The sequence below is a fragment of the Telmatherina bonti genome (genome assembly GCF_933228915.1).
Source record: "Telmatherina bonti genome assembly, chromosome: 9".
Taxonomy (NCBI): Eukaryota; Metazoa; Chordata; class Actinopteri; order Atheriniformes; family Telmatherinidae; genus Telmatherina; species Telmatherina bonti.
Window position 1 is genome coordinate 34291102 of NC_136627.1, and position 16560 is coordinate 34307661.

General features: G+C 40.8%; 1 protein-coding gene across 5 annotated transcripts in view; it reads right to left on the minus strand.

The window, feature by feature from the left end:
• The window catches only part of nova2 (NOVA alternative splicing regulator 2), a gene marked incomplete at its 3' end in the record, with an annotated part of 86128 nt that overhangs the window by 12913 nt on the left and 56655 nt on the right, over nt 1–16560 (minus strand). For 2 of the 5 annotated variants that reach the window (XM_079245843.1, XM_079245840.1), the window contains one exon: nt 5074–5240. In XM_079245843.1, the coding sequence (XP_079101969.1) occupies nt 5074–5240 (167 nt within the window). Of the gene's footprint in view, nt 1–5051; nt 5289–16560 lie in introns of all 5 variants that reach the window. The other 3 variants (XM_079245842.1, XM_079245841.1, XM_079245839.1) reach the window with 3 other exon arrangements.

Here is a 16560-nt window from a genome sequence, read left to right on the forward strand (position 1 = left end):
CAAAACAAAAACGTTTTTCTTGCATACCTTTCTTTCGGCTTAATGACTCACCCACTGAATTTTGGAGACTTGAGTGTCCAGCAGCTCTTTAGAGGTTATTTTAGTGTGTGTGCATGTGTGTGAACATGTGTGCATCCGTGTCATCAAATGCTACACAAACCCACTTAGTTGCCTCTCTGACATGGTATAAATAGCCTGAAGAGCAACAGGGGGATTCGCCCTCTATTATAAGATACTAAATATCAGCAGCTATTAGCCTGCCTGTCTCCCCACGGCTGCTCAAATCATCCAAAACAGGATTACTCAGCTGTCCTTCAGCCTCAGGCTCAGACGCTCACCATGTGCACCATCCAAAGTGATGCTGCTGTACACACGCACTGTTTTTACAGTAGAAACATGTTTTACTTTGGTGAAATGAATAATTTATTCCCAACACTGGAAGCAGTGAACCAGGGGTCAGTTCGGTAGTAACAAAACCCGCCCACCAGCGCATTAATTAACACATCATGTCCCACTCGTGTAACCTGCACAAATGCCCTGAAAACTGTGTAATGTAATATTTTTCTGTTCTGAACAGCGACCTCCTGGAATCTCCGCTGGTTGCCTAGCAACAGCAACCTGAGTTTGGTGCGGAAGAGCTTGGCGGACCGACGGCGAGGCCTGACCTCAGCTCCGTTTGTCCCTGAACGACAACTCGTGCAGTTTCTTCATGATCGGAACGGAGAACGGACTGGTAATCACACAAAGCACAGAAATATGATCATAACCATCTTCAATCTTTGATGTTGTGCGATGAGAAAATGGAATTTAACTGGAATGATGTGTTATAATGTCTTAACGTGACCAACTGTGACAGCGAGGAATGCTGAAAGCTGAGAAGCTGTTTTTTAAAACGTGTTGGAGCTGCTTATGAATGACTGGGGCAGTCGGGGGGGTTAAAACTGTCCCCTGCTTCTCGTCTACTCATCACTACCTTTATCCTGTTTTATTACTCCTTTCTTAAGTGGAACCATAAATATATCTGACACATAGAAAACATATTTATGTGTTATCTAGGAACAACAAGCTCCTCTAAGCTGAGCTGGAACGGATCACATGTTAGCTGTGCTTCTCTTTTATTTTGGCTTTAAACAGCTTCCAGCTTGTCCAGCTCTCCCAGTTCTCATGTCCATAAAAACCACAATGGTTCCAAATGCTGCCTTCAAACCTGATGAGGAAATCTCACATTCATTAATCGTAGCTGCAATGTTAGCTGCTAGCTTCCTGCTAGCTATGATGTTTAATGTTTGCTGCCCGGACACTTTAGGGAGACGGACCAGAAGTCAGCAGTTTTAGGTTCCTGCTCCACTTTCCAGCTGCGTTTCTGTCATTTTATTGCTACGAAATATAATCGAACATTACGGATCATAACTGAATGGGCACATCACAACGAATCCTGATCCTATTTGCTAAAATGAAAAAAAACAAAAAAAACCATTTTGGAGTCTTTAAAAAATATAAATATCCGACATACAGACGTCAGCTTTTACCTTTTAACAGGATATCCTTCAAATTAATATTTTTAAAAACAGAAATGATCATAATTTTGTGAATATAGCTGTTAAAAATTAGCAAAAAATGAAAGTGAAAAACAAAAATCTGAATCTTTAACCTCTCAAAGGCTTTTTCTCGGAAATGCTTCAGATGTAAGAACATATTTAAAATGAAGCTTTGGGTCATAAAGACCTGAATGTGTCCAACACCAACAATTAATGCATGGGATCGTGTGTGTGTGTGTGTGTGCATGCATTTAATTTTCATTTCTATTTATTTCACATCATTTTAACTGTCTGCGTTTATCCTTTAGGCTCCTGCTGAAAACTGCATCTCCACAATGACATGAGAACATCTCTGCAATCGCAACAGAAGATGGCACGAAGCAAAAAATGAAAAAATTTTCAGGCTTGACTAAAGAGAAAATTTTTTGGACAAAAATGAATATTTTCTAGAAAAATGACAAATCTGCAGCTTTCAGCTTAAAGCAATTTATAGAACAGTATGCAAACATGTCTTTAAGCTGAAACAGAAACAGCTTAAACAGAAACGTCTCCATGATGGCCACAACTTGGCACCGTCTGTTCCCCAATGGGAGGACTTCAGGTTTTAAATAGTTAAACAGCAAAATAACACAGATTGCATCATTTGAGATGCCCTTTTTAATAATTAAGAACTTTAAACATTTTAAAGCCTTTTAAATAGTTAAAAGCAGGTTTGTAAACTATTACTTGGATGGAAAATGAACAATCAAATTAATTTTATTTGGACATTATTCCACTTTTTAATCCCCAACAAAGCTTATATGTTTCCTTTTTATTCATCCTTCTGTGCAGTAAACATTCATGTAACACCTTAGTTTATTTTTGCTCTCATGTAATGAAACATTTTGCTTCTGATTGGTCATTTTAACATTTAAAGAAAATATAACAGGTGAGTTCAAACATGTTATTTTACTTTTCCAGTCAAACTCCTACAACTGGTGACTAATGATCTTGTGTTGTTTGTGCTGTGTGCAGCCGTTTTTATTAAATATGCAGAAAACTTTGTTCAGAACTGCATCTTGTATGTGTGTACTCTGCAGAAACTACTGCTTCTCCGGGGTATTAATGTGTGTGTGTGTGCGCACATGGGCTTGATAATTATAATTATTCAAAACTATAAAGGGGGTAGCACTCCTCTGCCTCCGACTGTGGATGAGAAATCGCTCGCACCACGGGGAAAATGTACGCAACACTAATGCAACACTCATGCTGAGAGACCACAGTGAAAAAAATAATTACTTTTTCACACTGAAGCTCTTCTCTTCAGCTTTTCTTTAACCATTTGGATTATTTTTCTATCTACGGTTTCTTTAAGTGTGTTTCAAGGCTACTTTAATTATGTCAGATGGTTTCTTTTAAGCGCGTGAGTGCCAGCCGCCAGGGTTGAAAGCGCTGCCTGGCTGGCCCGAACAGTCAATAAATGGAAACAATGCCAGGCCCGAATAATCAATACTTGAGCAATCATGAAGAGAAAACGGTGATCATCGCTTAAACAGATTGGGATCATAATCAATCGCCAAGCTAATTGTCCTCAATTACACGGCTGGTGCTGGCATCGCTGTCACCACAAGTTTGTTTTCCCCTAATTTTAAGTTGTTTGCTTTGTGTTAAATGCCAGAGAAAGAGTTATGAAACAGGATAATTGTTTATATGTAAGACAATTTTATATGTTTATATGTAAGACAATTTTTTACAATAATTTACTTGGTCTTAAATTAATTGATTGACACTTTATAACATTTTATTTTTTAACCAAAACCTTTAAAATTTGTCTGTAGGATCAGTTAAAACATTAGTTAGAATTAATAAAAATGTCATTTGTTCTAACTAATGATAGTTTGTTTGATGTAAAGATTAATTTATTTAATAATAATTATTACATAATGTAAACACTATGTTTAGAACTTTAACTTTGATATCATACAGCCGAACTGTGATCAGTTCACAGTGGACATGAGAGGGAATAGCCAGTTGTCATATAATATTGTAAAAAAGATTATATTATTTTATTCTGTGAATGGTGTTTTTTTTTTTACAAACATTTAAATGAGGAACGACAGCTGGCGAATGTGTTTCTTAAAGAAGTAAACGTACAGCATCATTCAGATTGGACATATGCACCCAGGTGTTATGTTCCCATCAATCCCAATCAGTGCCAGAGCCGATAAATATCGGTGAAGTTGGTGTTAACAGGTGGTAGCAGGTGTTAGTTGCTGTTAGCTAGTGTTAGCATCTGTTAGCTAGTGTCAGCAGGTGTTAGCTAGTGTTAGCAGGTGTTAGCTGGTATTAACAGGTGGTAGCAGATGTTAGCTGATGTTACCTAGTGTTAGCAGGTGTTAGCTAGTGTCAGCTGCTGTTAGCTAGTGTGAGCTAGTGTTAGCAGGTGTTAGCTCCTGTTACCTAGTGTTAGTTGGTCTTAGCTAGTGTTAGCAGGTGTTAGCTGCTGTTACCAAGTATTAATTGGTCTTAGCTGGTGTTAGCAGGTGTTGGCTAGTGTCAGCATTTGTTAGCTGCTGTTAGCTAGTGTTAGCTGATATTAACAGGTGGTAGCAGGTGTTAGCTGCTGTTACCTAGTGTTAGTTGGTCTTAGCTAGTGCTGGCAGGTGTTTGCTGCAGTAACCTAGTGTTAGCTGGTCTTAGCTAGTGTTAGCAGGTGTTAGCTGTTGTTACCTAGTATTAATTGGTCTTGGCTAGTGTTAGCAGGTGTTAGCTAGAGTCAGCAGGTGTTAGCTAGTATTATCAGGTTTTAGCTAGTGTTAGCTGGTATCAACAGGTGGTAGTGGGCGGTAGCAGGTGTTAGCTGCTGTTACCTAGAGTGACCTGGTTATATAGCTAGTATTAGCAGGTGGTAGCGGCTGTTACCTAGTGTTAGTTGGTCTTAGCTAGTGTTAGCAGATGGTAGCATGACACAGGATTCTGTTAACGTCCAATGTTTTTCATACTTTAGTCATGTTGAAAGGTGGGTGGCTCCGAAAGGAGAGTTCATTATGTGAGAGTTGCTTTAACTTCCTCCCTGAGTGGCAAACTGTTTCCTGCGGGATGTTTAGATTTCTGGTGTGCTCTGTGTGTGCTGTGTGTGTGTGTGTGTGTGTGTGTGTGTGTGTGTGTGTGTGTGTGTGTGTGTGTGTGTGTGTGTGTGCGTGTGTGTGTGTGTGTGTGTGAGAGCGTCAGCCTGCAGTTTATATATGACACGTGCAGTTTACATGTTCACACGTCAAACATGACATCCTGTCCCACTAAATCTCATCTCTCCCTGCCTCTCGTCTACTCTTTTCTCGTTGCTTTCCTTATTTTTACCTCCTTTTTCATCCTTCTTTTTGGCAGCTTTGTTTTTATTTTTGGCTCCATTCAGCATCGTTAAGATAGAAAATCACAACTCAGCCACAGATGCAGACATGGTTTGTCATTCCTAAAGCAATCCACACAAACACACACACACTCACACACGAGCTGACTAAACATAGAACAGAACACAGTAGGAACAGACGACTCGAACCTGTTTGACCCGGTCCGGGTTGACGGTGGTCTGCGGCTGCAGGATGCTGACCGGCTCTGTCTTCTGGGTGCTCTGAGGCATCTCCCTCACCTTCTCGGCAATGAAGTCATGGACACCGTTCAGCGCCTCCACTGTCCCTTGGATCAGACACACCCGCTCTGTCGTGCCTGAACACAAACACAGAAAGCAGGTTACTGATGATGATGATGATGATGCTCAGATGAGATGCAGACAGAAAACCAGATAAAAGAAAACATCCCTGGAGGGGAGGCAGGTGTTGTGCTTGCATGTAAAACAGGGTTGCAGTCACAGCTCAGCTGCACAGCCACAAATGAACAGAAGAAAAAGAAATCTCATCCTTTACTTCCTGCTTTTGTTTCCAGATTTTTAAAGCGGAAGCTCCTGCACACTTTTATCAGGCAATCATGTCTCTCAGGTAACTTTAAACATTTGTTTCAAGCTTCGCCAGTCTTTGAACTTCTCAGTCATTCGTCGTTCAGCTGTTGCAGAAAAGGAATCAAACTTGTGATTAGATGTCACAGAGGGAACATTTTAACTGAATTTTAACATCCTACAAAGAAAAAAACAGATAAACGACACAGAAGGGGATTTTTATGTCTTTTCTGTAAAAACATCAACCTTCTGCGTGCGTTAATGCAATATGAATGAAAAGGCTTGAAGAAGATGATTAACCAGTTCCAGTTCCAGTTCCAGATCCAGATCCAGATACAGTCCTTCCTGTTACTATGTGAACTTTGTTTCTCAGCTCAGCAAATTTAATAATAAGAAAAAACTTTTAGCTTTGGTTTATTTGTGTTCATAAGTAAAGAAAAAAGTTCAATATGAACTAAATAAAGCATTTAAAGTTTTACTATTTTACTGTTAACTGATATTTATCAGGATTAGTCCTAGTTTCTAAGTTTAGCTGGTTTCGGTTTTCTGCTCCGACATGTTTCTGAAAATCAATCAATTATTGCTTTAATTATGTGTTGGAGAAGCAGATTTTATAAGATGTTCTTCATTCTGCTTCTTTTCATCCAAGTCCTTGTTTTGTTTAGTAAAGAACAAAATAAACTATAACTAAACTGAATTAATGAGCTGAACTGGATAAAAGTTGGTGTTACGGAGGAGAGAAGAAGAAACCTCTTTAGTTCAGAGCTGTGAAAGTGTGGACGAGTTGTAGCAGAGGAAGCTGTTTTCTCACAACAGTTCATTTCCGCTCATTATCTTCGAGCTGGAAATCAACAAACAGGCTTCTGAAAATCTGTAAAATCCATCCTGATGAAGCCACAAAGCAAATCTGAGACCTACACTGTTGAGAACTTACAGAAAAAAATATATAAAAAAGATAAATATGAGGCTAAGAGATGCAATAAAAGCACATTTATGTGTCTTCGGTCGCTGGTTCAGGTCAGCAACTGACTGGAAATATGATGGTGGTTGTCAGAGCTGCAGACGGAGAGGAGAGCTGGAGTCAGACAGAGAATCTAGGCCAAAGCAAAGCCTCTCAGTCCATCCTCCTAATAACACTGAAAGTAAATCTGCATCACTCTCTTCCCTCCTCTTTTCATCTCCCTGCGTCTCTCTTTCCCCTCGTCTCCCCTGGTTCCAGTATTTTACTGGGATCTGGTCTTATCTCAGCCCAGCAGCGTGTCAGTTTGCACCCTCCCCATCCCGTCTTGGACTGGCTCGGTTTGGCCCAGATCAGTTCTCCGTGGCTGCAGTGGAAGCAGAGGGATTAAAAACCTCTCCATGTTTATAAGGGGGGGTGGACTGATGGCAAACGGCAATGTGATGAGCTGGAGACGGCAAGAGGAGGCTATTTATACGCCGTGTGGAATCTGACTTCAGAAACAAAGCAAACAGATGCTGAAAAGTATAAAAGAGGAAAGAAATCAGTGTGGAGTGGAGCTGGCTGAGTTATGAGTGCAGAGACTAAAAATAAACCAGCAGCTCAGCTGGTGTTAGCAGAAAATGGCTACCTGGCCGCGCGGGGCATTGGTGAAGCCTGTTAGCCTCACGCCCGTATTAATGGCCATTCCTATTTTTACAGGCTGCTGACAGCGGTGACAAACAGCCTTTGTTGACAGCCGCTGAATGCTTCTGTTTGGTCGAGTGAGCATGACGACAAGCTTGCAAATCACGTTATCAGGACATGAGATGGAGCTGTCACACGTAGCCACGTAGCCTCATGCTAGCACTCCGTTCTGGACCCTTTTATTCAGCATTTTGTGGGCAGACGGGATTTAACCAGCAAAGTGTGTGTGTGTGTGTGTGTGTGTGTGTGTGTATATACTGAGGAAACTGGGCCTCGCCTCTCTCTGACAGCTGGTGCCCTCTGGGTAATCTGGACGCGACCAATCAGAAGCTAGGATTAGCAGGCCATTGTCTTGGCATGAGAGAGTGACTGTTGGTTTGTTTTATGTGTGGTTTGTGATTGTGTGTGTGTGTGTGTGTGTGTGTGTGTGTGTGTGTGTGTGTGTGTGTGTGTGTGTGTGTGTGTGTTTGGGGCAGAAAAGGCCACTCTGTCACTGAGGATCATGTTGGAGCTGCTGCACGGCTGTGCCTCGGCAACAAAGACCTGCTTCATGTCATTCCTAAATATTTACTCACATCCATCTACGAGTTTGTTCGCAGCATTTCTTTGCTTCTGTGAATGGAGGTCCATGCATCAGAGATGTTCTGGAGCGACATCAGAGCAGCCTGAAGCCTGCAGCATCACGCCCCATCAAGGCGGAACAGCACAAACAAATCCAGGAAGTTTCAAGACTGAAAACTTCCATCTTTACGGAACAAGAGCAGCTTTAGTTCCTCCATCTTGACCACTTGGAAGTTAAAGAACTCCCGTATGACATGTTAGAGGTGTGTTCACATGCAGTTTTTAGCCAAGGATCTGCTATCTGGCAGCTCGGTGAGCACTAGTGGGTAAAATAAGAAACATATGTGCACACAGATTCATTATATATATAAAAGGTGATTCCACTGACTTTTTAAGAACCTGGACCACATTAGACCAGGTCCTGATTAAAAATAAAAAGCTTTACCTTTTTGAATCTGGAATAAAATATGCTAAACAGTAAAACCTTTATCCTGCTTGTGGTAATACAAGTCAGGTTATTTTTGATCATGGAGAAAGTCTGACTGGATCTGCAGTGATCTTTCCCAGCTGTGTCGTTCCTGTTCTGGATGGAAGTATCTAGAACATTGTTCCTGTTCTGGATGGTAGTATCTAGAACGTTGTTCCTGTTCTGGATGGTAGCGTCTAGAACATTGTTCCTGTTTTGGATGGTAGTATCTAGAATGCTGTTCCTGTTCTGGATGGTAGTATCTAGAACGTTGTTCCTGTTCTGGATGGTAGTATCGAGAACGTTGTTCCTGTCTTGGATGGTAGTATCTAGAATGTTGTTCCTGGTTTGGATGGTAGTATCTAGAACGTTGTTCCTGGTTTGGATGGTAGTATCTAGAACGTTGTTCCTGTTTTGGATGGTAGTATGTAGAACGTTGTTCCTGTTCTGGATGGTAGTATCTAGAACGTTGTTCCTGTTCTGGATGGTAGTATCTGGAACGTTATTCCTGTTCTGGATGGTAGTATCTAGAACGTTGTTCCTGTTCTGGATGGTAGCGTCTAGAACGTTGTTCCTGTTTTGGATGGTAGTATCTAGAACGTTGTTCCTGTTTTGGATGGTAGTATGTAGAACGTTGTTCCTTTTCTGGATGGTAGTATCTAGTACGTTGTTCCTGTTCTGGATGGTAGTATCTAGAACGTTGTTCCTGTTCTGGATGGTAGCGTCTAGAACATTGTTCCTGTTTTGGATGGTAGTATCTAGAACGTTGTTCCTATTTTGGATGGTAGTATCTAGAACGTTGTTCCTGTTTTGGATGGTAGTATCTAGAACGTTGTTCCTGTTCTGGATGGTAGTATCGAGAACGTTGTTCCAGTTCTGGATGGTAACATCTAGAACGTTGTTCCTGTTTTGGATGGTAGTATCTAGAACGTTGTTCCTGTTTTGGATGGTAGTATCTAGAACGTTGTTCCTGTTCTAAATGGTAGTATCTAGAATGTTGTTCCTGTTCTGGATGGTAGTGTCTAGAACGTTGTTCCTGTTTTGGATGGTAGTATCTAGAACGTTGTTCCTGTTTTGGATGGTAGTATCTAGAACGTTGTTCCTGTTCTAAATGGTAGTATCTAGAATGTTGTTCCTGTTCTGGATGGTAGTGTCTAGAACATTGTTCCTGTTTTGGATGGTAGTATCTAGAACGTTGTTCCTGGTTTGGATGGTAGTATCTAGAACGTTGTTCCAGTTCTGGATGGTAACATCTAGAACGTTGTTCCTGTTTTGGACGGTAGTATCTAGAACGTTGTTCCTGTTTTGGATGGTAGTATCTAGAACGTTGTTCCTGTTTTGGATGGTAGTATCTAGAACGTTGTTCCTGTTCTGGATGGTAATATCTAGAACGTTGTTCCTGTTCTGGATGGTAGTATCTAGAACGTTGTTCCTGTTCTGGATGGTAGTATCTAGAATGTTGTTCCTGTTCTGGATGGTAGTATCTAGAACGTTGTTTCTGTTTTCGATGGTAGTATCTAGAACGTTGTTCCTGTTCTGGATGGTAGTATCGAGAACGTTGTTCCAGTTCTGGATGGTAACATCTAGAACGTTGTTCCTGTTTTGGACGGTAGTATCTAGAACGTTGTTCCTGTTTTGGATGGTAGTATCTAGAACGTTGTTCCTGTTCTAAATGGTAGTATCTAGAACGTTGTTCCTGTTTTGGATGGTAGTATCTAGAACGCTGTTCCTGTTCTGGATGGTAGTATCTAGAATGTTGTTCCTGTTCCTGATGGTAGTATCTAGAACGTTGTTCCAGTTCTGGATGGTAACATCTAGAACGTTGTTCCTGTTTTGGATGGTAGTATCGAGAACGTTGTTCCTGTTCTGGATGGTAGTATCTAGAACGTTGTTCCTGTTTTGGATGGTAGTATCTAGAACGTTGTTCCTGTTTTGGATGGTAGTATCTAGAACGTTGTTCCTGGTTTGGATGGTAGTATCTAGAACGTTGTTCCTTTTTTGGATGGTAGTATCAAGAACGTTGTTCCTGTTTTGGATGGTAGTATCTAGAACGTTGTTCCAGTTCTGGATGGCAGTATCTAGAACGTTGTTCCTGTTCTGGATGGTAGTATCTAGAATGTTGTTCCTGTTCTGGATGGTAGTATCGAGAACGTTGTTCCTGTTTTGTACGGTAGTATCTAGAACGTTGTTCCTGTTCTGGATGGTAGTATCTAGAACGTTGTTCCTGTTCTGGATGGTAGTATCTAGAACGTTGTTCCTGTTTTGGACGGTAGTATCTAGAACGTTGTTCCTGTTCTGGATGGTAGTATCTAGAACGTTGTTCCTGTTCTAAATGGTAGTATCTAGAACGTTGTTCCTGTTCTGGATGGTAGTATCTAGAATATTGTTCCTGTTTTGGATGGTAGTATCTAGAACGTTGTTCCAGTTCTGGATGGTAACATCTAGAACGTTGTTCCTGTTCTGGATGGTAGTATCTAGAACGTTGTTCCTGTTCTAAATGGTAGTATCTAGAACGTTGTTCCTGTTCTGGATGGTAGTATCTAGAATATTGTTCCTGTTTTGGATGGTAGTATCTAGAACGTTGTTCCAGTTCTGGATGGTAACATCTAGAACGTTGTTCCTGTTTTGGATGGTAGTATCTAGAACGTTGTTCCTGTTTTGGATGGTAGTATCTAGAACGTTGGTCCAGTTCTGGATGGTAACATCTAGAACGTTGTTCCTGTTTTGGATGGTAGTATCTAGAACGTTGTTCCTGTTTTGGATGGTAGTATCGAAAACGTTGTTCCTGTTCTAAATGGTAGTATCTAGAACGTTGTTCCTGTTCTGGATGGTAGTATCTAGAACGTTGTTCCTGTTCTGGATGGTAGTATCTAGAATGTTGTTCCTGTTCTGGATGGTAGTATCTAGAACGTTGTTCCTGTTCTGGATGGTAGCGTCTAGAACATTGTTCCAGTTCTGGATGTAACATCTAGAACGTTGTTCCTGTTTTGGATGGTAGTATCTAGAACGTTGTTCCTGTTCTGGATGGTAGTATCTAGAACGTTGTCATCGTTCTGGATGGTAGTATCTAGAACGTTGTTCCTGTTCTGGATGGTAGCGTCTAGAACGTTGTTCCTGTTTTGGATGGTAGTATCTAGAACATTGTTCCTGTTCTGGATGGTAGTATCTAGAACGTTGTTCCTGTTTTGGATGGTAGTATCTAGAACGTTGTTCCTGTTTTGGATGGTAGCATCTAGAACGTTGTTCCTGTTTTGGACGGTAGTATCTAGAACGTTGTTCCTGTTCTGGATGGTAGTATCTAGAACGTTGTTCCTGTTTTGGATTGTAGTATCTAGAACGTTGTTCCTGTTTTGGATGGAAGTATCTAGAACGTTGTTCCTGTTTTGGATGGTAGTATCTAGAACGTTGTTCCTGTTCTGGATGGTAGTATCTAGAACGTTGTTTCTGTTCTGGATGGTAGGATCTAGAACGTTGTTCCTGTTCTGGATGGTAGTATCTAGAACATTGTTCCTGTTTTGGATTGTAGTATCTAGAACGTTGTTCCTGTTCTGGATGGTAGTATCGAGAACGTTGTTCCTGTTCTGGATGGAAGTATTAGAACGTTATTCCTGTTTTGGATGGTAGTATCTAGAACGTTATTCCTGGTTTGGATGGTAGTATCTAGAACGTTGTTCCTGTTCTGGATGGTAGCATCTAGAACGTTATTCCTGTTTTGGATGGTAGTATCTAGAACGTTGTTCCTGTTTTGGATGGTAGTATCTAGAACGTTGGTCCAGTTCTGGATGGTAACATCTAGAACGTTGTTCCTGTGTTGGACGGTAGTATCTAGAACGTTGTTCCTGTTTTGGATGGTAGTATCGAAAACGTTGTTCCTGTTCTAAATGGTAGTATCTAGAACGTTGTTCCTGTTCTGGATGGTAGTATCTAGAACGTTGTTCCTGTTCTGGATGGTAGTATCTAGAATGTTGTTCCTGTTCTGGATGGTAGTATCTAGAACGTTGTTCCTGTTCTGGATGGTAGTATCTAGAACGTTGTTCCTGTTTTCGATGGTAGTATCTAGAACGTTGTTCCTGTTCTGGATGGTAGTATCGAGAACGTTGTTCCTGTGTTGGATGGTAGTATCTAGAACGTTGTTCCTGTTTTGGATGGTAGTATCTAGAACGTTGTTCCTGTTTTGGATGGTAGTATCTAGAACGTTGTTCCTGGTTTGGATGGTAGTATCTAGAACGTTGTTCCTGTTTTGGATGGTAGTATCTAGAACGTTGTTCCTGTTTTGGATGGTAGTATCTAGAACGTTGTTCCAGTTCTGGATGGTAGTATCTAGAACGTTGTTCCTGTTCTGGATGGTAGTATCTAGAACGTTGTTCCTGTTCTGGATGGTAGTATCTAGAACGTTGTTCCTGTTCTAAATGGTAGTATCTAGAACGTTGTTCCTGTTTTGGATGGTAGTATCTAGAACGTTGTTCCTGTTCTAAATGGTAGTATCTAGAACGTTGTTCCAGTTCTGGATGGTAACATCTAGAATGTTGTCCCTGTTTTGTATGGTAGTATCTAGAACGTTGTTCCTGTTCTGGATGGTAGTATCTAGAACGTTGTTCCTGTTCTGGATGGTAGTATCTAGAATGTTGTTCCTGTTCTGGATGGAAGTATTAGAACGTTGTTCCTGTTTTGGATTGTAGTATCTAGAACGTTGTTCCTGTTTTGGATGGTAGCGTCTAGAACGTTGTTCCTGTTTTGGATGGTAGTATCTAGAACGTTGTTCCTGTTTTGGATGGTAGTATCTAGAACGTTGTTCCTGTTTTGGATGGTAGTATGTAGAACGTTGTTCCTGTTCTGGATGGTAGTATCTAGAACGTTGTTCCTGTTCTGGATGGTAGCGTCTAGAACGTTGTTCCTGTTTTGGATGGTAGTATCTAGAACGTTGTTCCTGTTTTGGATGGTAGTATCTAGAACGTTGTTCCTCTTTTGGATGGTAGTATCTAGAACGTTGTTCCTGGTTTGGATGGTAGTATCTAGAACATTGTTCCAGTTCTGGATGTAACATCTAGAACGTTGTTCCTGTTTTGGATGGTAGTATCTAGAACGTTGTTCCTGTTCTGGATGGTAGTATCTAGAACGTTGTCATCGTTCTGGATGGTAGTATCTAGAACGTTGTTCCTGTTCTGGATGGTAGCGTCTAGAACGTTGTTCCTGTTTTGGATGGTAGTATCTAGAACATTGTTCCTGTTCTGGATGGTAGTATCTAGAACGTTGTTCCTGTTTTGGATGGTAGCATCTAGAACGTTGTTCCTGTTTTGGATGGTAGCATCTAGAACGTTGTTCCTGTTTTGGACGGTAGTATCTAGAACGTTGTTCCTGTTCTGGATGGTAGTATCTAGAACGTTGTTCCTGTTTTGGATTGTAGTATCTAGAACGTTGTTCCTGTTTTGGATGGAAGTATCTAGAACGTTGTTCCTGTTTTGGATGGTAGTATCTAGAACGTTGTTCCTGTTCTGGATGGTAGTATCTAGAACGTTGTTCCTGTTCTGGATGGTAGGATCTAGAACGTTGTTCCTGTTCTAAATGGTAGTATCTAGAACGTTGTTCCTGGTTTGGATGGTAGTATCTAGAATGTTGTTCCTGTTTTGGATGGTAGTATCTAGAACGTTGTTCCTGTTTTGGATGGTAGTATCTAGAACGTTGTTCCTGTTCTGGATGGTAGTATCTAGAACGTTGTTCCTGTTCTGGATGGTAGTATCTAGAACGTTGTTCCTGTTCTGGATGGTAGTATCTAGAATGTTGTTCCTGTTCTGGATGGTAGTATCGAGAACGTTGTTCCTGTCTTGGATGGTAGTATCTAGAACGTTGTTCCAGTTCTGGATGGTAACATCTAGAATGTTGTCCCTGTTTTGTATGGTAGTATCTAGAACGTTGTTCCTGTTCTGGATGGTAGTATCTAGAACGTTGTTCCTGTTCTGGATGGTAGTATCTAGAATGTTGTTCCTGTTCTGGATGGAAGTATTAGAACGTTGTTCCTGTTTTGGATTGTAGTATCTAGAACGTTGTTCCTGTTTTGGATGGTAGCGTCTAGAACGTTGTTCCTGTTTTGGATGGTAGTATCTAGAACGTTGTTCCTGTTTTGGATGGTAGTATCTAGAACGTTGTTCCTGTTTTGGATGGTAGTATGTAGAACGTTGTTCCTGTTCTGGATGGTAGTATCTAGAACGTTGTTCCTGTTCTGGATGGTAGCGTCTAGAACGTTGTTCCTGTTTTGGATGGTAGTATCTAGAACGTTGTTCCTGTTTTGGATGGTAGTATCTAGAACGTTGTTCCTCTTTTGGATGGTAGTATCTAGAACGTTGTTCCTGGTTTGGATGGTAGTATCTAGAACATTGTTCCAGTTCTGGATGTAACATCTAGAACGTTGTTCCTGTTTTGGATGGTAGTATCTAGAACGTTGTTCCTGTTCTGGATGGTAGTATCTAGAACGTTGTCATCGTTCTGGATGGTAGTATCTAGAACGTTGTTCCTGTTCTGGATGGTAGCGTCTAGAACGTTGTTCCTGTTTTGGATGGTAGTATCTAGAACATTGTTCCTGTTCTGGATGGTAGTATCTAGAACGTTGTTCCTGTTTTGGATGGTAGTATCTAGAACGTTGTTCCTGTTTTGGATGGTAGCATCTAGAACGTTGTTCCTGTTTTGGACGGTAGTATCTAGAACGTTGTTCCTGTTCTGGATGGTAGTATCTAGAACGTTGTTCCTGTTTTGGATTGTAGTATCTAGAACGTTGTTCCTGTTTTGGATGGAAGTATCTAGAACGTTGTTCCTGTTTTGGATGGTAGTATCTAGAACGTTGTTCCTGTTCTGGATGGTAGTATCTAGAACGTTGTTCCTGTTCTGGATGGTAGGATCTAGAACGTTGTTCCTGTTCTGGATGGTAGTATCTAGAACATTGTTCCTGTTTTGGATTGTAGTATCTAGAACGTTGTTCCTGTTCTGGATGGTAGTATCGAGAACGTTGTTCCTGTTCTGGATGGAAGTATTAGAACGTTATTCCTGTTTTGGATGGTAGTATCTAGAACGTTATTCCTGGTTTGGATGGTAGTATCTAGAACGTTGTTCCTGTTCTGGATGGTAGCATCTAGAACGTTATTCCTGTTTTGGATGGTAGTATCTAGAACGTTGTTCCTGTTTTGGATGGTAGTATCTAGAACGTTGTTCCTGTTCTGGATGGTAGCATCTAGAACGTTGTTCCTGTTCTGGATGGTAGTATCTAGAACGTTGTTCCTGTTTTGGATGGTATATTCTAGAACGTTGTTCCTGTTTTGGATGGTAGTATCTAGAACGTTGTTCCTGTTTTGGATGGTAGTATGTAGAACGTTGTTCCTGTTCTGAATGGTAGTATCAAGAACGTTGTTCCTGTTCTGGATGGAAGTATTAGAACGTTATTCCTGTTCTGAATGGTAGTATCTAGAATGTTGTTCCTGTTCTGGATGATAGTATCTAGAACGTTGTTCCTGTTCTGGATGGTAGTATCTAGAAAGTTGTTCCTGTTCTGGATGGTAGTATCTAGAACGTTGCCAGGATCCACATCTATCTTTGATATCTTGGAAAACCAGTTGTGGAACTTCTCCTGGATTTTCTTACCATTTATTGTGGAGTTCTATGCAGATATGCTGAAAACAGTTTTATCTCACAATGAGGAAGAGTCTTTCACAACATTCCTGATCCAGATCCTGATCCGGATCATTCCCAACATTTAATGGAGTCTAAGTTGGATTCTCAGAAACACATCATGAAGATCCTTCCAGAAGTTTTAGCATGAAGTAGCTGACAGACAGAGAGACTCCAGCAGAGGTTATAAGCATATAAAATGTGCCAAATGTTAATTTTTCATAAACAGAATAAAGATTTTACTGATTAATAAGTGTGTTTTAATGATCTGCAGACTGTAGAATATTTCAGTCTAGATCTGAAGAGCTGAGGTGTTCTAGTTTTGATCATGACCTGGTTTTGAAGTGGTCCAGTTTGACATATTTCTAATCAGACAGTACACACAGATTTGTTTTTTTTCCTCCCACTGGAGCTTTCTGGGCTCTGTTGTCATCTTTTTATCTAGAAGTTTATCTGTCTGCCTGCGCAGGAAGGGATTAGAGATTTACATGCTATTAAATATCCTACATGGCCTAACATACTAAAATCTACATGGTTACTACATAGTTTATTATCGAGAAGCTGTGATTTCCACCAGAAATACCGGAGCCATATGTGAGTCTGTGTATGAACCGTTAACACACTTTCTACTGAATCTGGGTAGAAACGCGCTCAATTACAACATTGTAATAAACATGGCGCTCATGTCTTGGTATATTGTTTCCCTGCAGAAAACACACATGCTCTGGGACTGACAGTCGTAGACGTATAAATGCCAAACCAGCGCCAA